Here is a 25,372-nt window from a genome sequence, read left to right on the forward strand (position 1 = left end):
CGGGGGTTCGAATCCCGATTGGGTTATAAAAAAAAATATATTTGTATGTCAGACACACAACAAAACTGATCAAACTGAAGCATACTATCATTGATCCTTTTTAAAACATAATTAAGTTATAGAAAGAAGCATTGCTCAAACACAGAAAGTTTGATGAGTTATCCAGTCTTCATCTTTTAATATCTTTCATATATTCTTCTTATGTGTATGAGTTAAATTAGTTTCTATTCAATGGGAACAGAGTATAATCAATGCTTCTTTGATTTACTTTTCAGCTCACATTTACTGAATTCAGCTTGTCATCCACTGATGAGGTAGTAGTGTATGATGGCAATGACACAGTAGAAAGCACTGTGATTGGTCCATTTGCTGATGAAACAAAAGACCAGCTTCCCATTATCCGTTCATCTGGCAGTAGCTTGACTGTCCGATTTATGTCGGCATACTATTCAAGCCATGATGGGTTTTACGCTAAGTATAAAACTGTGCTATCCACATCAGATTGCGGTGGCATATTTACAGCAATAGCAGGGACCATTACCTCACCATATTATCCTGAATCATATCCCAGTAATGCAAACTGCTACTATTTCATTATTGCTCCAGAAGGTGCACGTATTATGGTAAGTTTGCAGTAGTTTGATATCAATTACAGGAATTGGATTATTAACACAAATCTACAGCAGAAACCACAATAGCAAACTATTCAAGATACAACTGCCATTGCAATGTTCTCCCCAGGATAGAGCCATAGCATAGCGGCTAATTTGCATAATCATTTGCATATTCATGAATTTATTTTTGCATATGGATATAAGCATGCACATGCACCAACACATACATGTACACTCACAACACACAAGTATGCAGTTGAACATCATGGAAACTCTTTACTACACTGAAATAAATCACCACAGTATCGTAATTACAATGACAATAAAAACAAGATTCAAACAGTAAACTCTGCAGCAAGTTCAGATTGAAAGCAAGAAATGATTCATCTGTTTGGCATATCATGAATACATATATTGCAAATAAAGATGTCAAACATTGCCTACGAAAAGGATCAATTTCAACGAGAGCCCTCCCCCCCCCCATGCATAACTGCCACTGAACATTGTCGTTCGATTCTTGATTTTAAAAATCCCACCAAGATGACCACAAGACATTAACTAAGTAAGACTAGAATCACTCAAAATCAGGTGTAAAAATCTTTCAGAGAACATGTCAGAGTGGAACCAAATGCAACACCTTGATCAATTTCAACAAGTTATTAAACATGGAGGCTGACATGGATGCCGCCATATTGGAATGCAATGTGAACTTGATCGCGATTGTATTCGATCCAAAAAACGAAACATTGTAAAATCACAAACCTCATCAGTCAACGGCTTTTCTTCTTGAATTCTTTGTGGCCTATTCCTTAGATCAAAGCATGGGAATGTGATCAAAGGCCCTGCTTGTGTTACACCATTTAACTCTGTGTATACTTATTGGCGATGTATACTGGCTATTAAGGCCCAGCCTTTGTTGGTCTAAATAGTAATTGTAGAATGACAACTTATGAACAACCCAGTCGAACCTTCTATTGTTTTAATGTTCCTCTCAACACTTACGGACAATTTATCTGGCACATACCTAGCCTAGAATTCTATTCGTCTGCTAGCCTCCGTACCTCCGGCCCACTACCGTCTAGTCTCGTGAGCAGTATTTCGAGCTAGAGTTGTAAAAACTGCTCATTTGAATGTCAATGGTCGCCAACTGAGACCCTGACGTCACTAGCGTCTCTTTCAAAGTCAATCACTGAAAATGACCCTCTCATGATTGGCCTATGACTTGGTTGGGCAGAGACGTGTCAACACAATTAATATATTTGATGTCATATTAATTAGCTCTGCCCAACCAAGTCATAGGCCAATCATGAGAGGGTCATTTTCAGTGATTGACTTTGAAAGGGACGCTAGTGACGTCAGGGTCTCAGTTGGCGACCATTGACATTCAAATGAGCAGTTTTTACAACTCTAGCTCGAAATACTGCTCACGAGACTAGACGGTAGTGGGCTGGAGGTACGGAGGCAACGGACGAATAGAATTCTAGGCTAGCGCATACCATACTTCACACTTCCACTCTTTCACCAGGTTGAAAGTTGCAGTGTGCGCTAATGTGTAGTCACAAACTGTACTTTGCGTACAACAGCTGGTAGCTACATAGAGTGTGTGAACTAAAGAATGGCAGGGTTATTTTAAAGGATGGCGGGGATTTTTTAAAGCATAGCGGGGAGAATCAAAGCGTAATAGGGAGAGTCGAAACTGTACCAGGACTGCTCTACGCTAAAATGGCCTTGGGAGAACACTGCAATGAATTTAAAAGTGAATGTAATTACTCTAGCTCTTTTTAAGAACATCTTACCCTTTCAAAGTATACAAATGTGCTAGTCTAAGCCTACAAGTAACTGTTCATTACGTTATGAACTCTCCAAAAACTTCAATGTATCATTTCACACATTATTTCACTTCGGTATTTATATATCGGGGTGAAGTTCCCTTTCTTTTCTGTCTTTGAACATTATCAAAAACTGCTGTTCAGAATCAATGAAATTTTGGTGACAAACAAATTTACTATGCATTTGAAGGATGAGAGGCAGCTTTCATTTCATTTCATTGAAATTTGGTTCAAAGATGCTGTATGTCTGTATAGAATATGGCCAACTGATGGTGAAATTTGCATAGGCAAATTTGTTGAAATATTTCTTTCTGAAACTAAACAGCTAAAATTTGTCCGTTAGAATTATTTCATTCAGCGAATTAAATGCAACATTTGCAAAGTACATTTTTGCAACCAGATTTTCTCATTTTGGTCTATAAATTATATCTGTGAAACTGATTATCCTCTTAATTGTATGGAATCGTATTTAGTTTCCAAAGTGTTAATTGCGGTTTTCAAATTTCGTTTCAGTTTTTAGTGATCTTAAGCTTCCCGTTTCGTTTCCATCATCTCTGCAGATATTCGGTACTATCAGAATTTTCTGATATTGGGCCAAGGGTGTTTATTTTGACAAATACACTTGCCCCCATAAGGAAACATAATGACACTTTCTGTGATCTGTGAATGACGCAGACAACACACAGACTTACCTCTTGCATACACATGCAGTTATTTTCGGTACAGTAGGGATGTCTGATGTAAATGGCTGTTTATTTTGTTTGCTACACAACAGTCATTTTGTTAGAGCTAATTTGTAGTGTAACGGTAAGGCAATTGAGATGTCACTGGTAAAAACCAAGCAAAACTAAAATCCAAAATAAGCGCCCACCCCCTAAATAATGGCCTATAGACGTGTATGTGGATGGGTTTATTATCAGAAAACTCTGGCAGTGCTATAGTTCTTCCTCTTCACCAGTCAATGCTTATATTGCGGCATCTTTGTGTTTTCTGTAACCCTTCTATGATGAAATTTACCGACATGAATTAATGTGTGTAATTCTTTAACTTTACAGTTGCAGTTTCAAAAATTCAACTTGGATTACAGTGATGATGTGTACATCTATGAAGGATTTGCTGCCAATAATAACCATTTAATACGCAGTGGCTCAGGAAGGTACATTGATGATGTGATTACGTCTGAAGACCACGCTGTGCTGGTGCACTTTGAGTCAGGTGACTATGCTTCGGGGTCTGGATTTTTTGCAAAGTACAGCCGAGACACGTGTGGAGGTACATACTCTGCCAGCATCAATGAGGGATATATAATGTCACCCCTCTATCCCAATTATTACAACAATTTTTTCAACATCGAAGATTGCTATTACACCATATCTGTTTCTGATGGAAATACTGTTCAAGTAAGTGCATATCAGACTCTTTAGTTTTTAGCTACTATAGACTATAATCTATAGAAGTTATTGGGATGGGTATCCGTCCGTCGTCAGTCTGTATGTATGTATGTATGTATGTATGTATGTATGTCCGTTTGTGAGGCGTCCGTCCACTCAAATATCTTGAGAACCACAGTACTTACTGATTTGAAATTTGTTGTGCAGATGAAAAATATGATTTTGAGAAACTCTTTTTTTTTTAATTTTTTTATATTGTTGAAAATAGGCAAATTAATGCCAAAACAGGCGTTTTTGGTAAAAAATCCTCTTCTTCATAACCGCTGGTCAGACAGCTTTGTTATTTGGTAGACAGGTCCCTAGGGATAACCCAACTTAGATTTGTTAAAATTGTGATGAAATATGCAAATGCGTATTTTTAAGAATTTTTTTGTCATTTTTGGTCAAAATTTGACTTACATTGTATGTAATTCTTGTACTGTAGAAACCCTATCAATTGACCCAGAAAAAAATGACTAATGTGATCTTAAATAATTGAACTAATTAGGAAATCATCAAAGCCAAAATAAATTTAGTGTAGAATTATCAGAAAGTTCAACTTTTTTTGACAGTTCATAGTGAAATGCTTACCATCTTGGAGGATTAAAACATGTAAAGGCAACTTTCCTGAATCCCAACTTTGACATATTCTGAAACGTCATTTATTGTGCCCTGTATGTTGTCTAATTGTTTGTCATGATAGGGTGGTCAAATAAATAGAGATAGAGAAAGTTCTAATTTCCATTTATGGTTGACTTGGTAAGGATAAAATAAAATTACTTTTTGAGGAAAATAATAGAGTGGTCAATTAAAAGAGTGGTCAAAGTGATAGGGTTTTTATGGTAAAGCTGGGCTGTAAGATTCCTCATGTGCTATTTATAGCAATTATGCAATCTGTGTAAACAGTGCAATGAAAGTGTTACATGATGCTTTTGATGACCTTGAACTTCTTAAGTTTCAAACATTTGTCTCTTCAGTGTGCTTTCTCTGAGTATATACAGGCTCAACTTTGTCAACAGAACTTACTTACAATGTTAATTTGAAAGTTAAAATGTGCTTGGTTAATAGGATGAAAATACTTATAAAGATAAGCAGCTTAAGATTCTTTATAACCTGACAGATATGCTGTTTTTCATGACCTAAATCTTGATTTAAGCAAGTCTTGTTTACTTTAATTAGAGTGTAATTAACTCTCGTTTATTAGCTACTATAGACTAATATAGTCTATAGAAGCTATTGAGATAGGTATCCGTCCAGCGTCCACCATCAGTCTGTATGTATGTATGTATGTATGTCCATTTGTGAGGCGTCCGTCCACTCAAATATCTTGAAAACTGCAGTACTTACTGATTTGATATTTGTTGTGTGGATAAAATATATGATTTTGAGAAACTCTTTTTATTAATTTTTTGATATTGTTGAAAATATGCAAATTAGTGCCAAAAAAGGCGTTTAGGATAAAAAAACTTCTTCTTCATAACCACTGGTCAGACAGCTTTGCTATTTGGTATACAGGTCCCTAGGGATAACCTAACTTAGATTTGTTAAATTGTGATGAAATATGCAAATCTGTATTTTTACGGAATTTTTTTTTCCATTTTTGGTCAGGCCATTCTGAAATGAGTTATCAAAGATATCCACCTTCTTTATCAATACATGTGTCACACAACACAGCAGAGCTCTGTCGACTGTTGAGTTGCTTTTTTTTTCAAAACCGCTGGTCAGACAGCTTTAATATTTGGTTTACAAGTCCCTAGGATGACCTTAGTGAGATAATTTCATACTGTCTGGAAATACTTAATTTTGTATCCATGTCTATAGTAGCTTCAGGGACTTTGGCCCTATGTTTCTACTCATACAGATTTAATACTTAATGTTAACTGATGAAGTTTGTTGCATTGTAAGGAAGAAGGTGCTTCAGGACAGATGTTTGGACTCTCAAACTTTCACAACATTTGTGGAGTACTGACCAAAGATTTTTATTCTCAATTTTGAAAGAGATTGGTTTAATGTTCCTTTCTGGTTCAAAAGTTCAACACTTTTCAAAGTTGAGGCACATACTACCCTGAAATTTTTTAGTGTGGAGGGAAACAATATGTATGATCAGTGGTTACATATTGACTAAATTCCCCTTTAGACTTTCTCTTCAAACACCTATAACATAATTGCTATGTTGACAAGTGACTTTGTATTTTACCACACTGTCATTAGTCATTAGTAAAGAGTAATACACTACACACACTTTGAAAGGTACTGGGGTTTGAAGCTGTAATAGCTGCCATCTCTTTAAAATTTGATATCATTCTTACAGTTATGCTCAACGGAAAGTAGACGATGAGATTAAATGATACCTTACTCAATTACTAATTTACATCAGACACTTTATTTCTAAAACTACACTAGTACCTCACAATATTGCTTGCGAGCGGCAAGTTCTCAAAGACAAGAATAACAAATACCAGACCTAAATGATTCCTTAACATAACAGTCGCTTGCCTGCTTCTCTGCCGACATGAGTGCCTTATCTCTTTCCACTGGTTTATTGCCGTAATCTTATACCACGATACTAATTACACAGCGACAAAAAGACAACTGTAGTTCTTCTTGCTGAAATGAACGTCATCGCCGGGGTAGACCGGCCGACATTGTTGAGATACTGCTCAGTAAGTGTCAAGTAGATTGGATTTTTCAATCTTTAAAATCATGACTTCTGCTTTTGCCAATTTTCATTTTCTTTGACACTAAAATGCCTTAAAACAGATTATCCCTAATTCTTTGTATGAAAATGCCTCGACCTAACCCCCCTAATTCTTTGTAAAACAGGTCCACACTTACGATTGATAACAATGGGTATTTTGCCAAACCATGGTGGTGAAAATGTTACAATCAACTGCCACTCTGTAATTTGTGCTAGAGTGAAGATAAGTGTGGACAAAAACATTTGGATAAAACTGACTTAATTTGGCAATGTTATCACACATGGGGGTCTCTAGCTATGTACCATATTGCCAACTTTACAATTACCTAAGCCCCTGATGATTAATGTGAAATACTGTCTATGTGTCCACTATTCTGTGTATCTCTTCTAGCAGTCAAACAGTGGTGCAACTATTCTCATACATACTCTTCCAAGTACATTTGATTGGGATGTTTAACGTTTTGTGTTTATTATATCCAATCAAATGAGACTTTGTCTATCTGTTATTCAATGGCTCAAAATTGATGAGGGTCAATTACAGATTTGTATAATCCTCTACAAGATTTACTCGCCAAACCAGAGAAACCATATAATTATTGTCTGTCTCAAGATATCTTTGCAAGAGCTTTTCAGACAAAACGTTTGATTCATGAATGATGAAGATGTTTCATTATTTGCCTTTTATATATCTCTTTGAGAGGCACATATGTTACTTCATGCTTCAGCCAACTTACAGTTGTCTTTTTGTCGCTGTGTAATTAGTATCGTGGTATAAGATTACGGCAATAAACCAGTGGAAAGAGATAAGGCACTCATGTCGGCAGAGAAGCAGGCAAGCGACTGTTATGTTAAGGAATCATTTAGGTCTGGTATTTGTTATTCTTGTCTTTGAGAACTTGCCGCTCGCAAGCAATATTGTGAGGTACTAGTGTAGTTTTAGAAATAAAGTGTCTGATGTAAATTAGTAATTGAGTAAGGTATCATTTAATCTCATCGTCTACTTTCCGTTGAGCATAACTGTAAGAATGATATCAAATTTTAAAGAGATGGCAGCTATTACAGCTTCAAACCCCAGTACCTTTCAAAGTGTGTGTAGTGTATTACTCTTTACTAATGACTAATGACAGTGTGGTAAAATACAAAGTCACTTGTCAACATAGCAATTATGTTTATAGGTGTTTTGAAGAGAAAGTCTAAAGGGGAATTTAGTCAATATGTAACCACTGATCATACATATTGTTTCCCTCCACACTAAAAAATTTCAGGGTAGTATGTGCCTCAACTTTGAAAAGTGTTGAACTTTTGAACCAGAAAGGAACATTAAACCAATCTCTTTCAAAATTGAGAATAAAAATCTTTGGTCAGTACTCCACAAATGTTGTGAAAGTTTGAGAGTCCAAACATCTGTCCTGAAGCACCTTCTTCCTTACAATGCAACAACTTCATCAGTTAACATTAAGTATTAAATCTGTATGAGTAGAAACATAGGGCCAAAGTCCCTGAAGCTACTATAGACATGGATACAAAATTAAGTATTTCCAGACAGTATGAAATTATCTCACTAAGGTCATCCTAGGGACTTGTAAACCAAATATTAAAGCTGTCTGACCAGCGGTTTTGAAAAAAAAAGCAACTCAACAGTCGACAGAGCTCTGCTGTGTTGTGTGACACATGTATTGATAAAGAAGGTGGATATCTTTGATAACTCATTTCAGAATGGCCTGACCAAAAATGGAAAAAAAAATTCCGTAAAAATACAGATTTGCATATTTCATCACAATTTAACAAATCTAAGTTAGGTTATCCCTAGGGACCTGTATACCAAATAACAAAGCTGTCTGACCAGTGGTTATGAAGAAGAAGATTTTTTATCAAAAACGCCTTTTTTGGCACTAATTTGCATATTTTCAACAATATCAAAAAATTAATAAAAAAAGTTTCTCAAAATCATATATTTTATCCACACAACAAATATCAAATCAGTAAGTACTGCAGTTTTCAAGATATTTGAGTGGACGGACGCCTCACAAACGGACATACATACATACATACATACAGACTGATGGTGGACGCTGGACGGATACCCATCTCAATAGCTTCTATAGACTATATTAGTCTATAGTAGCTAATAAACGAGAGTTAATTACACTCTAATTAAAGTAAACAAGACTTGCTTAAATCAAGATTTACGTCATGAAAAACAGCATATCTGTCAGGTTATAAAGAATCTTAAGCTGCTTATCTTTATAAGTATTTTCATCCTATTAACCAAGCACATTTTAACTTTCAAATTAACATTGTAAGTAAGTTCTGTTGAATAAGTTGAGCCTGTACATACTCAGAGAAAGCACACTGAAGAGACAAATGTTTGAAACTTAAGAAGTTCAAGGTCATCAAAAGCATCATGTAACACTTTCATTGCACTGTTTACACAGATTGCATAATTGCTATAAATAGCACATGAGGAATCTTACAGCCCAGCTTTACCATAAAAACCCTATCACTTTGACCACTCTTTTAATTGACCACTCTATTTTTTCTTCAAAAAGTAATTTTATTTTATCCTTACCAAGTCAACCATAAATGGAAATTAGAACTTTCTCTATCTCTATTTATTCGACCACCCTATCATGACAAACTATTAGACAACATACAGGGCACAATAAATGACGGTTCAGAATATGTCAAAGTTGGGATTCAGGAAAGTTGCCTTTACGTGTTTTAATCCTCCAAGATGGTAAGCATTTCACTATGAACTGTCAAAAAAAGTTGAACTTTCTGATAATTCTACACTAAATTTATTTTGGCTTTGATGATTTCCTAATTAGTTCAATTATTTAAGATCACATTAGTCATTTTTTTCTGGGTCAATTGATAGGGTTTCTACAGTACAAGAATTACATACAATGTAAGTCAAATTTTGACCAAAAATGACAAAAAAATTCCTTAAAAATACGCATTTGCATATTTCATCACAATTTTAACAAATCTAAGTTGGGTTATCCCTAGGGACCTGTCTACCAAATAACAAAGCTGTCTGACCAGCGGTTATGAAGAAGAGGATTTTTTACCAAAAACGCCTGTTTTGGCATTAATTTGCCTATTTTCAACAATATAAAAAAATTAAAAAAAAAAGAGTTTCTCAAAATCATATTTTTCATCTGCACAACAAATTTCAAATCAGTAAGTACTGTGGTTCTCAAGATATTTGAGTGGACGGACGCCTCACAAACGGACATACATACATACATACATACATACATACATACATACATACATACAGACTGACGACGGACGGATACCCATCCCAATAACTTCTATAGATTATAGTCTATAGTAGCTAAAAACTAAAGAGTCTGATATGCACTTACTTGAACAGTATTTCCATCAGAAACAGATATGGTGTAATAGCAATCTTCGATGTTGAAAAAATTGTTGTAATAATTGGGATAGAGGGGTGACATTATATATCCCTCATTGATGCTGGCAGAGTATGTACCTCCACACGTGTCTCGGCTGTACTTTGCAAAAAATCCAGACCCCGAAGCATAGTCACCTGACTCAAAGTGCACCAGCACAGCGTGGTCTTCAGACGTAATCACATCATCAATGTACCTTCCTGAGCCACTGCGTATTAAATGGTTATTATTGGCAGCAAATCCTTCATAGATGTACACATCATCACTGTAATCCAAGTTGAATTTTTGAAACTGCAACTGTAAAGTTAAAGAATTACACACATTAATTCATGTCGGTAAATTTCATCATAGAAGGGTTACAGAAAACACAAGATGCCGCAATATAAGCATTGACTGGTGAAGAGGAAGAACTATAGCACTGCCAGAGTTTTCTGATAATAAACCCATCCACATACACGTCTATAGGCCATTATTTAGGGGGTGGGCGCTTATTTTGGATTTTAGTTTTGCTGGTTTTTACCAGTGACATCTCAATTGCCTTACCGTTACACTACAATTAGCTCTAACAAAATGACTGTTGTGTAGCAAACAAAATAAAACAGCCATTTACATCAGACATCCCTACTGTACTGAAAATAACTGCATGTGTATGCAAGAGGTAAGTCTGTGTGTTGTCTGCGTCATTCACAGATCACAGAAAGTGTCATTATGTTTCCTTATGGGGGCAAGTGTATTTGTCAAAATAAACACCCTTGGCCCAATATCAGAAAATTCTGATAGTACCGAATATCTGCAGAGATGATGGAAACGAAACGGGAAGCTTAAGATCACTAAAAACTGAAACGAAATTTGAAAACCGCAATTAACACTTTGGAAACTAAATACGATTCCATACAATTAAGAGGATAATCAGTTCACAGATATAATTTATAGACCAAAATGAGAAAATCTGGTTGCAAAAATGTACTTTGCAAATGTTGCATTTAATTCGCTGAATGAAATAATTCTAACGGACAAATTTTAGCTGTTTAGTTTCAGAAAGAAATATTTCAACAAATTTGCCTATGCAAATTTCACCATCAGTTGGCCATATTCTATACAGACATACAGCATCTTTGAACCAAATTTCAATGAAATGAAATGAAAGCTGCCTCTCATCCTTCAAATGCATAGTAAATTTGTTTGTCACCAAAATTTCATTGATTCTGAACAGCAGTTTTTGATAATGTTCAAAGACAGAAAAGAAAGGGAACTTCACCCCGATATATAAATACCGAAGTGAAATAATGTGTGAAATGATACATTGAAGTTTTTGGAGAGTTCATAACGTAATGAACAGTTACTTGTAGGCTTAGACTAGCACATTTGTATACTTTGAAAGGGTAAGATGTTCTTAAAAAGAGCTAGAGTAATTACATTCACTTTTAAATTCATTGCAGTGTTCTCCCAAGGCCATTTTAGCGTAGAGCAGTCCTGGTACAGTTTCGACTCTCCCTATTACGCTTTGATTCTCCCCGCTATGCTTTAAAAAATCCCCGCCATCCTTTAAAATAACCCTGCCATTCTTTAGTTCACACACTCTATGTAGCTACCAGCTGTTGTACGCAAAGTACAGTTTGTGACTACACATTAGCGCACACTGCAACTTTCAACCTGGTGAAAGAGTGGAAGTTGTGAAGTATGGTATGCGCTAGCCTAGAATTCTATTCGTCCGCTTGCCTCCGTACCTCCAGCCCACTACCGTCTAGTCTCGTGAGCAGTATTTCGAGCTAGAGTTGTAAAAACTGCTCATTTGAATGTCAATGGTCGCCAACTGAGACCCTGACGTCACTAGCGTCCCTTTCAAAGTCAATCACTGAAAATGACCCTCTCATGATTGGCCTATGACTTGGTTGGGCAGAGCTAATTAATATGACATCAAATATATTAATTGTGTTGACACGTCTCTGCCCAACCAAGTCATAGGCCAATCATGAGAGGGTCATTTTCAGTGATTGACTTTGAAAGAGACGCTAGTGACGTCAGGGTCTCAGTTGGCGACCATTGACATTCAAATGAGCAGTTTTTACAACTCTAGCTCGAAATACTGCTCACGAGACTAGACGGTAGTGGGCCGGAGGTACGGAGGCTAGCAGACGAATAGAATTCTAGGCTAGGTATGTGCCAGATAATTGTCCGTAAGTGTTGAGAGGAACATTAAAACAATAGAAGGTTCGACTGGTTGTTCATAAGTTGTCATTCTACAATTACTATTTAGACCAACAAAGCTGGGCCTTAATAGCCAGTATACATCGCCAATAAGTATACACAGAGTTAAATGGTGTAACACAAGCAGGGCCTTTGATCACATTCCCATGCTTTGATCTAAGGAATAGGCCACAAAGAATTCAAGAAGAAAAGCCGTTGACTGATGAGGTTTGTGATTTTACAATGTTTCGTTTTTTGGATCGAATACAATCGCGATCAAGTTCACATTGCATTCCAATATGGCGGCATCCATGTCAGCCTCCATGTTTAATAACTTGTTGAAATTGATCAAGGTGTTGCATTTGGTTCCACTCTGACATGTTCTCTGAAAGATTTTTACACCTGATTTTGAGTGATTCTAGTCTTACTTAGTTAATGTCTTGTGGTCATCTTGGTGGGATTTTTAAAATCAAGAATCGAACGACAATGTTCAGTGGCAGTTATGCATGGGGGGGGGGGGAGGGCTCTCGTTGAAATTGATCCTTTTCGTAGGCAATGTTTGACATCTTTATTTGCAATATATGTATTCATGATATGCCAAACAGATGAATCATTTCTTGCTTTCAATCTGAACTTGCTGCAGAGTTTACTGTTTGAATCTTGTTTTTATTGTCATTGTAATTACGATACTGTGGTGATTTATTTCAGTGTAGTAAAGAGTTTCCATGATGTTCAAACTGCATACTTGTGTGTTGTGAGTGTACATGTATGTGTTGGTGCATGTGCATGCTTATATCCATATGCAAAAATAAATTCATGAATATGCAAATGATTATGCAAATTAGCCGCTATGCTATGGCTCTATCCTGGGGAGAACATTGCAATGGCAGTTGTATCTTGAATAGTTTGCTATTGTGGTTTCTGCTGTAGATTTGTGTTAATAATCCAATTCCTGTAATTGATATCAAACTACTGCAAACTTACCATAATACGTGCACCTTCTGGAGCAATAATGAAATAGTAGCAGTTTGCATTACTGGGATATGATTCAGGATAATATGGTGAGGTAATGGTCCCTGCTATTGCTGTAAATATGCCACCGCAATCTGATGTGGATAGCACAGTTTTATACTTAGCGTAAAACCCATCATGGCTTGAATAGTATGCCGACATAAATCGGACAGTCAAGCTACTGCCAGATGAACGGATAATGGGAAGCTGGTCTTTTGTTTCATCAGCAAATGGACCAATCACAGTGCTTTCTACTGTGTCATTGCCATCATACACTACTACCTCATCAGTGGATGACAAGCTGAATTCAGTAAATGTGAGCTGAAAAGTAAATCAAAGAAGCATTGATTATACTCTGTTCCCATTGAAATAGAAACTAATTTAACTCATACACATAAGAAGAATATATGAAAGATATTAAAAGATGAAGACTGGATAACTCATCAAACTTTCTGTGTTTGAGCAAATGCTTCTTTCTATAACTTAATTATGTTTTAAAAAGGATCAATGATAGTATGCTTCAGTTTGATCAGTTTTGTTGTGTGTCTGACATACAAATATATTTTTTATTTATAACCCAATCGGGATTCGAACCCCCGTACACTCACGGCAACATCACCTAGCTGCCAGGCCTCACACAAAACCAGTCAGCTACCGTTTCAAACCCAAAAGAGTTGGTCACAGCAACCGACTTAGATGTTACAATCCTGTGCGTGACCGAGCAACACAGTGTGCATGGAGCAGACGACACACAGACACAGTACAAAAACACATAGTAATTGGAAAAGCATGAAGCTTTTTACTGAGCTATCAGACAGACAAAATATGAAAGTTATCAGATGTCTTGACCATGAATGAGAGTATGGTCCAAAATATTTTCATATCAGGGAACTTTTGGTTACAAATTTAAAATCTATGTGACTGGTACATTTTTTAGGAAAACTTGTGTTAACGAAAAATTGGAATATATTTGCCTCAAAAACTTGAATACACAAATTCCAATATCATTGGAACAAATCTGAATGAACTTCTCACCTGGAACATACAAATCAAATTTTACAGCCATTGCATGGGTGGTTTAGAGGAAAAAGAGGTTTTGAGAAAAACTTTTGCCTAAAATTTGTCCATGACAATTTTATCACCATTATAGAGCTAACTTGAAATACAGGTTGGCCTTTTCGATCTTAACGCAACATTTCAGAGTGATATCACGGACAGCTGTAGAGAAGCTAATTTTTGGAGAGATGAATAAATATGTGCACCTCCACGGTGTTAGTTAGGCCACCATGCCTGATCACTTTTGATTTGGTGAGAGAATGATTAAAAGTGTCATGAGGAAAGTTGGAGCAAAAGTTTAAGTCTTTTTCTATTATGGTGCAATACTACAAACGAGACATCAAGCTGAAATCTTAAAAACAATCTTTAAAAAAAAACACATTTGAATTCAACGATGAATTCTACCGGCAAATATGGGGGTACTCTATGGGTCTCTCTCGTCTCCGGAAATAGGAGATATTACATTTCATGAGACAGAAATGAGAATAATACTGAAACACAAACAACAAATACCGACCTGGCTGAGGTTCAGGGACGATGTTTTTCTGATTTTCATCGGAACACAACACGAACTCAATGAATTCATATCAAACATCAACAAAATGCATCCTATTTTCAAATTTTCGTTTGAAAGCTCCTCTCAAGAAATCACATATTTAGACCTGACTATCTACAAAGGTCATCAATACAACAAAGAGAACATTCTCAACACCAAGACACATACAAAACCAACAGATACATTCCAGTTCTTACAAAGAAACTCATGCCATCCGGCAGCAACATTCAAAGGTCTGATCAAAGGTGAAACATTATGATACATCAGAACATGCAACAACCAAACCGATTTTACACAGAAAGTCACGCAATTTAGTGAAAAATTACAAGACCGACAACATAAAAAAATGAAATAGAACGCATTATCAGAGAAACAGATCATAAAAGCAGAAAGGCAACTTGAACACAAAAAGAAAGAAAGAACGCCACCAATAATACTGTAGTCTTCATAACAACATATAGCCTGTACCTCGAAACGACAAAAATCAAGCAAGCCATGATAGAAAACTGGAGTGAACTTGTAAAAGACGAAACACTGAAAAAACTGTTCCAATAATCACATATAGAAGGAACAGAAATAAAGGCATTACACTTACAAGCGCCAGATTTCACAAAAGCGACAACAGCTCGAACTCAGGTTCACATGAACCTACACAAACACAACAAGACCAAACAGTAGACATTCTAGCTTCCCGACTTGAACAACAAATGAAGTGGAACAGCATACTGCCAAATAAAAACAATCAACCATTCAACACGTCTCACCAATCAAGAAGCATGAATTTTAAGCGACTGATGAAGAAAACTCTGTTTTCGAAATGTAGCGCCAAAGGATCGCAGTGTCACACTAGTCTCTCCGCTCCAGTGTGGAGTAACATCATGCCTAGATTACGGGTACGTCTCGCCATTGCTAAGCAACATTTTACATAAAACAGCCAAACATGATATACACTTATATTATACACAATTTTATACACAAAACGCAAATAACTCAAACATGAACGATGTGTGGATTTGCTTTCCCTTTACTACCTAACCTTGGAAATTGTGAAAATCCACATGAGCAATGAAGAATGTGACAGTGATTATTTTTAATATGCATATTATGGGACTTATGATCACTTGCCTATAATCTAGATATGGTACGTGGATTCCTAAACCACTAAAACATGGTGCTAGACACAGACATCACTAGTCTAGGTTTAATATTTATGTAGTTATGGCCATTTTAAGTATATGGCGGCCATCTTGGACGCCATCTTGAAAAAGACACGTTTCCGGTGGTCAGATTTTGGTAGACTTTTACTATGTTATTAAGCACATTTGACTCTATAAAAAACTGTTGAGAAACCTTTTGTAGCAAATTTTTGCGGGTCAAACCATATTTTATGCTGACTAGTTGGTGAAAACGCAAAGCAAATCTAGACTGCCACCCAAATTATAAAATGTCATTAAATAAATCAGTTAGTAATTAATCGACAGGATGTTGCTCAGTGTACTAACAAAAGGGATGTCAAGAAAGTTTTGAGTCAATTGTAACAAGCTATAACACCTGGTTGCTGGCTCGTTTAGGAAGCACATACAGTGTAAAACCCGACCAAGAGTACCGTTGCAAAAAGTATATTATCCTTTTTGCAACGGTACTGTTGGACGGGTTTTACACTGTATGTGCTTTGGGTCATGACACACAGCGACCAATTGTTATCTTGCGCTTACCATTGTTTACTGCTTTGGGTCATGACACACAGCGACCAATTGTTATCTTGCGTTTACCATTGTTTACTGCTTTGGGTCATGACACACAGCGACCAATTGTTATCTTGCGCTTACCATTGTTTACTGCTTTGGGTCATGACACACAGCGACCAATTGTTATCTTGCGCTTACCATTGTTTACTGCTTTGGGTCATGACACACAGCGACCAATTGTTATCTTGCGCTTACCATTGTTTACTGCTTTGGGTCATGACACACAGCGACCAATTGTTATCTTGCGATTACCATTGTTTACTGCTTTGGGTCATGACACACAGCGACCAATTGTTATCTTGCGATTACCATTGTTTACTGCTTTGGGTCATGACACACAGCGACCAATTGTTATCTTGCGCTTACCATTGTTTACTGCTTTGGGTCATGACACACAGCGACCAATTGTTATCTTGCGCTTACCATTGTTTACTGTTTTAGTCTGGGGGAATTGTAGATTTGGTTGTGTCTGTGGGTCGGTCTGTCTGTCCATTCAGCTCATGCAAAGTTCTAAGAGATGGCAAGGGCAATGTCTTTCAAACGTGATACATTACTGCCTATGTCAGAAATATGCATGTTGATTTGTTGCTGTTAAAATCCAATATGACCATCATTTCTGTCAATGGTGTCCAAAGTCTTTAACAAAGTGAGGACTATAATATATGTCATTAACAATGACTTGTTTCCTTTAGGTGGAGTTTATTGACTTCAGCCTGGAGCCATGCTGTGCTCATTTGAGCATTTATGATGGTAGTAGTGATGAGTCTCCACTGATTGGTGAATACACAGGCTACACCCTGCCATCAAAGATAGAATCCACAGGAACTAATCTCTTCCTGTACTACTACGGTGCTGCATATTCATCTAGCCGTGGTTTTTACCTTGCCTACCACAGTGGAACTGTGGATGTAGATGGTCCATTTTCAGGTGAGTGGAAAAAAAAAAATATCCTCAAAATGTTTAATCAAATTTATTGCAATGTCAAATGGTTATTTATTGGAGTGATTCCAAAAATACCAAAAGTAAACAATAAAGCTATAAACAAAATTTTAACCTAATCATTTTCTACTTCACTGGAGGTTGCTGCTGTTACACGTTATCATTGTAATGTATAAACTGACAGCGGTCAATTTTTAAAGTAAAATTATTGTCCAAAGATTCCATTTTGTGTTAGATCAACATGTAGGCATAGACCAGAAAGTGGGCACACATGCCATTGCTCTTTTCACTTGTTTTTGTATGTGTATTCGTTTTGTTTGTAATTTTGTTCATGACTGCATTATTGTTCTTATCTGTCGTCAAAATTTTCACTGCAACAACATGAAATTTTTTATGCAGTATTTTCATGAATGATGCATATTACATTGCTAAGTATTTTTTCAGTAATATTGTGACCGACTTGCTGATGAAACTCTTGAAATTTACAGAGGCATTTTGTAATGTGTTTGACAAAGTTATGAATGTTTGTTTGCTGAACTTAGGTTTGTTGCTGTTTTCAATGTCTCCTCTGCTTGTACCATGTAGATGTCATGTCAAGTGTTTTTGTTAAGAGGGTGGTACTCTGGTAAAATTTAGCTTGGTACCACAGTGTGACAGTTTTCAGACAGGGTAGTGAATTTCGCCCTAAGCTGTTTCATAAATGACGAGCAGTACGAAATCTTATTACCATATCCTTCGAAACCTAATTGTGTTTATCCTAAAACTGTTAGTATGACTGAATTGTTATTTAGGGAGTCAAAGATGCCAAATTTTTAACCCAATGTTGAGTGCGTAGTAATCGGACTGCTATCGTAGTAATCAGACGTCATATTTGGAATGTGATTATAGGGGCTAAATATTGATATTTTGAAACTTCGAACTCCGATTTTTAATTTCGATGTGTTTAGAAAACTGTATGTAAATATTTTATGATAAATTAGTTACTTTTAATCCATGGACGACACAACTATATTTCGACGTGTACGGCGCCTACATATCGGACATGGGCTGCCTCTGTGTGTTGCTTACGACACCTTGTATCGTACAGTGTGGCTAACTTCGCCAAGTTTGTAGCACCCGAAATAGCTTCTACTGAAAAAAATCTATCCGAAACAGGACAGCAGCGTCACCTGACTTAATATGCTGTCACATGACTTGTAAAACGCTATCAAAAAATAAAAAAATTCGAAGGAACTCTTGGAAAATTTGAAATCAAGATCTGTTTCAAAAATAACATCTATTAAAACTTTCGATTTTTCCACATTGTATACCACAATACCACATGATAAATTGAAAGAACGCTTGAAAAACATCATCAACCAAGCATTTTTCTACGAAAACAGTTCACGCCGTTACAAATATGTGGTGTTAGGGTATAATTCTACATATTTTGTTAAAAATATTACTAACGCTAAAGTGTTTTATACCGAGAAAGACATTATCAGTATGCTTGATTTCCTCATTGACAACATATTTGTTGAATTTGGAGGACACATTTTCCAACAGTATATAGGAATTCCCATGGGCACTAACTGTGCTCCCTTACTTGCCGACTTATTTCTGTTCTCATAGGAGGCAGAATTTATCCAGAACCTTATCAAGCAGAAAAAGGTCTCTGTAGCTCGTACTTTCAACCTTACATTTAGATACACAGACGATGTTATTTCATTGAATAACTCTGAATTCAGTAAATATCTCGCTATGATTTATCATCCAGAATTGGAGATTAAAGAAAATACAGAAACAGCCTCTTCTGCTTCATATCTGGACATTTTACTTGAATTTGACTCTAATGGTCACCTTTCTACTAGATATATGACAAGAGAGATGATTTCAACTTTAGTATAATCGACTTTCCACACCTCATCAGTAATTTTCCACTCTCACCTGCTTATGGGGTATACATTTCCCAGCTTATTCGATATGCAAGAGCATGCAGTTCATATGGTGATTTTGTAGAGAGACATGGCCATCTCTCTTACAAACTGTTAAATCAAGGTTACACCAGAGCAAGACTTGTCTCTACATTCAAACGCTTTTCTGGCAGGTATCGCAAGCTGGTAGATAAATACAATATCTCTCTTCGACAAATGATCACTGATGGCATCGGTGACATGGGGCCTTAGTTAGTGACCACTACCTATCTGACTTACAGATTGATATATGGCAGGTGCAAAATGTGGGGCAGGATGCGCTTACTATTTTCGAAACACCTGACATCACTTCTTGGTCTTTTGGCCAGAGGTCCATATATCTTTCTTTCATGAATTTGACTTTGTTTGTGTACCGTCTATTTACTGTCTGTTCTGTGCTGTTTTGTGTCTATGTTTACAACCATTGTCTTACAAATTTTGACCTAGTGTTATTGGATTATAGATTGGTATGATTGCGATTATCAATAAAGAACGAAGTGAGTACAATGTGACTACAACGAACAACATGTCATTAAATGTCCGAAAACTGAGGTCGTCCAAAAACTGTCATACTGAGTGTACTGTGTTTTGTTTACCTTAGTGTACCATTACAGTCCTATTAGGGAACTTCAAAAATACTGTCAGGGTTTGCGATAACCTATTGTGGCTTAACCTTGTAAAAATGCAGAGATTTTCTGATAGATGGAAAATCAAGTGTCTAAATGAATGTCTGTATCTGTTCACAGCATCTACACTATTGCACTTCATTTTTTTCAGTCTGTGGTAACAACATTGCGTATGGTTTGAATGGCTTTATCTACTCACACTCCTCATATCCCTCCGACTATCCATCGAATCAAAACTGCTCCATCACAATATTGATGGCTGGTTTATACAATCATGTGGCCTTCAAAATTATTGACCTTGATTTGGCAAATACTGCTCCAAGTTATTCAGGTGAGGCGATATCTTTTTAGCTGGCATAAATTGCTATGATACCTTGAGCAATAGTACAATGTTACAAAGCCATTACTACAGTGTACATAAATACAACTCTTCTATATGTACCTATGTATTCCTGTATCTCATTACTGTGAACAATAACAAAAGGCAAATGATATCAGCAAACAAAGCGTAATTACCATTTGAAGAGTTGTATATCTACTAATCTTGACATCATCTTTCATGTAAAGTAATTATCAAAGAATTAGCTTAAATGTTCAAAGCTACTGGTAGACATGGCCATACACAAATACAAAAATAATCCATATATATATATATATATATATATATATATATATATATATATATATATATATATATATATATTATATATGTATTGTGTGTGTGTGGGTGTGTGTTTTGTGGTTTGAGGATGGTAATAGTAAATTTATCATTTATGAGCCCTCCTAAGTCCTCAAGAGATACATTTAACAAGACCTCAAGGCTTAGAAATTCAATCTTTTAGAAGTTTTCATGCAAAGTGAAACATTTCAGATATTGTACGGCATAGAACAGTGATAATCCTGTAAAGTTGAGCTCTTAAACCTAAATTTATTGTGACTTTTATGCAATCCTCAATGTCATAGCTGATTGTACCATTTTAGTATCCTGTGTCACAGAACAGTTGCCAAAACAACTGAACAGCAACCAAAGATCTCACAAGTTTTGTGCTATACAGAAAATTGGAGATGCTGATTAGTTTTCAATCCATTGCTTTGTCAGACTGTAGCGAGAATGAAATCACAGATGCAATACGAGTCTATGATATGCATGGTTTGGTCGGCTCTGTCTGTTCCAATGATGGTTATCACCATTACTCAATATTTGGAAATATGACTGTGACATTTACAACCTACGAGCATACAGGACACCACAGTGGATTCAAGGCATATTTTACTGTTTATGAATCCAAAGAGGGTGAGTACCTCTAGGGAAATCTATGGATTTACTGTACAGTGTATACATCAGCAGACCGTTTTCAATGAAGCCCTTAGCCAAGAGATCTTAGATCAGTCAACATAACTTTAGGGAAACTGGAAAATTCCTTTGACGACACACATTGCTGTGTTTTCACACTATCAGGAGAATCCAGTGAAAGTCATCATATTTAAGTATATTTGAGAGATACCAATCAATAATGTTTTTGCATGCGCAGGGTTGTTCAACGTATTCAACTTGCTAAAATTGCAAGGGGTATGTTCTGTTCTACTGATTGTACCGATAAAGTAACTGGCCTGTGTTGCCACAGGATATTGTATTAAGGGCAGATAAATGTATACTGTAAGGGCTGATAAATGTAGTTACTGTAAGGGCTGATATAAAAGTAACTTTTACATAGGTCTCAGAAAAACAGTGAAATGACATGTGTCTCAGAAATATGTCCCGTAAGTATGGTAATGATGTACATTTAGTTGTTTCTCTGACCGTAAACAATTCCATTTTCATCAAGGCCCTCCCTCCCCCGAGGATTTTTAAACGTAAAACATTCTGAACCTTGCAAATACAATGCGTTTCTACATCACATGTTATGTTGTTATTGACAAGTGAATGTAGGTAGTCCAAATTTATATGTTAACAATGGCATCACATCATATGAAAACTAACTGTCAACAAGCTGACCACCCCGCACTGTGTTTCATTATGATTTGAGTAGATCAGGAATCTTTATTTCAATGAAAGAATAACAAAAGTAATTTTCAAATTCTTAATTCTGTATCAGTTTTGATTGTTTTGTTGATTTTTGTGTTTTTAATGTATTATAGACACCTGGGATGACTGCGGAGATTATAGGGATTTTAAATGTAGGTACTCTGACCGTTGTCTTTCACTTAAGCTGAGGTGTAATGGCTATGATGATTGTGATGACGAGTCAGATGAAAATGAGTGTCACAATCCAGGTATGTATACTCATAATAGCTGAAACTTAATTCTTCACAGTAGTTAAGTGAGTCCATAAAGTGTATTGTATCTAAAGTATGAGTCCCAGTAAATATGCTACATGTGGCAAATTCGAAATCGCCACTGTGGTTAAGTGAGTCCATAACATGTATGGTACCTAAAGTATGCGTCCCAGTTAACCCTTTGAACACCAAAGTCAATTTTTGTTGCCCGTAAAAAATATAACCTAAACAATTTTTTTCATGTCCAAACATTTTGTTCTCATTTTTCCAAAAATTTTGACCAAAAACTTGAGTTTATGATAAGTACTGTCAACCTGGTCCAAAATTTTCAAAAGAATTACAAAAAAATTCATAAAAATTGGTAAAATGTGACACTATAATTTTGGTGGGAAAAATTACAGTGCTTAAAGGGTTAATATGCTACATGTGGCAAATTCAAAATTGCTAGGTTCTGGCTTTTTATCCTTGATATTATGTGACACACAAACAGGCAGCCACTGACATCTAATTCTGGATATTATGTGACACACCAACAGGCAGCCACTGACATCTAATTCTCATATGTTAACATCTATAACAGAGAACCAACAAGTTAAAGCATGCACATCACAAAAAGTGACATGATATTAGGGATCACAAACTTGTTTGATACCTTGATTGTAACTCAGAATATTGATAATGAAAGTGAGGACTTCCTTTATTAATAAACAAAGCTTGTACTGTTATTCCATACACATGTACTAATACAGAATGAAGAGATCACTATAGCTCTTGTTCTTTTCCAATAGCACATGACCTTCAATAAAGAAGAGAATGTTATCTGTCCTTGTGATGATGATTTCTATTTCTCCATCTTGTAGGACGAGATACTGCCATAATCGTAGGATGTGCTGTAGCCATAACTATTGTCATGATTGTGTTGATAGCAAGCATAATGTGCATATGTGGAAAGCAGGCCAGAAATGCTATTTCAACTCAGTCCAGAGGTAATCCACAGGTAATTTCCAGGCTCACACTTGATTACTAAATGCTAATATTTAAACAATGGTAAGTATGGGGACTGTCTCAGATTGTTTCATGTTCAAGCACAATTCACTCATTCAGAAGAAAACCCCTCAGATTAAAACTGAAAAAGTAAGTCCAGCCAGGAGTACCCAGGCTCACCTCCCTGTTTTGTTTCATTTCGTTTTGTTTCATTTCGTTTCGTTTCGTTTCTCTGAATAGCATAAGCCCTTCAGAGGTAGTCCTGCGGACTAGTGCAATTTTTCCATACATTGTAGATGGTTAATCCTAGATCGGTTCAAGAAACTTTATCGCTACGAGACTAATGGGACGTTGAAATTAATAAAACAGCACAACCGTCCTCTCGCAATTAAGACTCGGTAAATCCTTCTGAAACACGATTATTACACAAATCAAATGCCAGGCCACTCATTTGATAAGAATGAACCAAGCCTCTATCATTTTAAAATAAACTAACTTTTGCCCAAACAAATTGGACAGTGAAACAGTGAAGCAAACTTTATTGATCACCAACTTAGAAATGAAACAGTTGACCTGCTACAAAGAATCAAATTGTACATGCCAGTATTGAAGTAACATTGCTCAATGCACACTACGCTGAGCATCAAACAGAATTGTCTGCATGTGTATTTTGGTTTGCTTGAAGTGCATCACTTCGCCTTAAAACATAAGCAACCCCAAAATTTTGTTCAAACACTGCATCCTTGCCTTTCAAAGAAGCATTTTTCTCAAGATTTCTTCAGGGGCATTCCCAAACAACAGCCTTGGATCGTTCGTGGCCAGCTTGACCCTGCTTAGAATGTCTCCACATGCTGACCTCCGTATACAAGACCCCCTAGCTTGATTGAAGCTTATCTTAAAAAGAGCCATCTAGCTTGCCAAAACAGTGCTATGGCAAGCTGCTACTGCTTGTACAGGTGGGGAATTCCTCTCAGATACTAACTTGGTGCTGGCAACTTCTGCAACTTATTGTTTTGCCATTTTAGTGGAAAAGTGTAAATTATTGGGGCAATAATAGTGAAGTGAACCTTAAAACAGTAGTGAAAAAAAACGCATGAAATGGGTGTATCTGTTGTGTCAAATCACTTCTGGGAATCATTCGTTATTTTTGTGCTAATCACATTGTGTTACTGGTAACTGGCAAAAACTCATAAAAGACACAAGCACATGAAATGGTAAAATACAACTTTTCTACTATTAAAAACTAAATTTTTCACAAACCATTATTAGTCCCCACGGACACCGTCCGGGGGGACTTATAGGTTTGGTCATGTCCGTGCGTGTGTGCGTGCGTGCGTCCGTGCGTGCGTGCGTCCGTGTGTGCGTCCGTCCGTCCGTTCACGCAGATATCTAAGAGATGCCAGGAGCGATTTCATTCAAACTTGGTGCAAGGATTACTTCATATGTCATACATATGCACATTGATTTGTTTTGTGATACGATCCAATATGGCCGCCAGGCGGCCATTTTATTACGATTTTTTCATGTACAAAGCCATAACTCAGACATGTTTCAACCGATTTTATTCAAACTTGGTACAAGGACATTGACCTATGTCATACATATGCACATTGATTTGTTTTGTGATACGATCCAATATGGCCGCCAGGCGGCCATTTTATTACGATTTTTCATGTACAGAGCCATAACTCAGACATGTTTCAACGATTTTATTCAAAGTTGGTACAAGGACATTGACCAATGTCATACATATGCATGTTGATTTGTTTTGTGATACAATCCAATATGGCTGCCAGGCGGCCATTTTATTACGATATTTTCATGACAGAGCCATAACTCAGACATGTTTCAACCGATTTTATTCAAAGTTGGTGCAAGGACATTGACCAGTGTCATAGATATGCACGTTAATTTGTTTTGTGATACAATCCAATATGGCTGCATTGCGGCCATTTTGTTACAATTTTTTCATGTACAGAGCCATAACTCAGGCATATCTCAACTGATTTTATTCAAAGTTGGTACAAGGACATTGACCTATGTCAT

The 25,372-nt window shown here is 36.5% G+C and overlaps 1 protein-coding gene across 2 annotated transcripts in view; it reads left to right on the forward strand.

The window, feature by feature from the left end:
• The window catches only part of LOC139149216 (CUB domain-containing protein 2-like), a 47,944-nt gene that overhangs the window by 16,818 nt on the left and 5,754 nt on the right, over positions 1 to 25,372 (forward strand). For both annotated transcript variants that reach the window (XM_070720800.1, XM_070720801.1), the window contains exons 4-10: positions 276 to 623; positions 3,499 to 3,843; positions 17,241 to 17,475; positions 20,217 to 20,396; positions 21,165 to 21,359; positions 22,205 to 22,339; positions 23,203 to 23,339. In XM_070720800.1, coding sequence (XP_070576901.1) covers positions 276 to 623; positions 3,499 to 3,843; positions 17,241 to 17,475; positions 20,217 to 20,396; positions 21,165 to 21,359; positions 22,205 to 22,339; positions 23,203 to 23,339 — 1,575 coding nt within the window. The remainder of the gene's footprint in view (positions 1 to 275; positions 624 to 3,498; positions 3,844 to 17,240; positions 17,476 to 20,216; positions 20,397 to 21,164; positions 21,360 to 22,204; positions 22,340 to 23,202; positions 23,340 to 25,372) is intronic.

Source organism: Ptychodera flava, chromosome 14, assembly GCF_041260155.1.
Source record: "Ptychodera flava strain L36383 chromosome 14, AS_Pfla_20210202, whole genome shotgun sequence".
NCBI lineage: Eukaryota > Metazoa > Hemichordata > Enteropneusta > Ptychoderidae > Ptychodera > Ptychodera flava.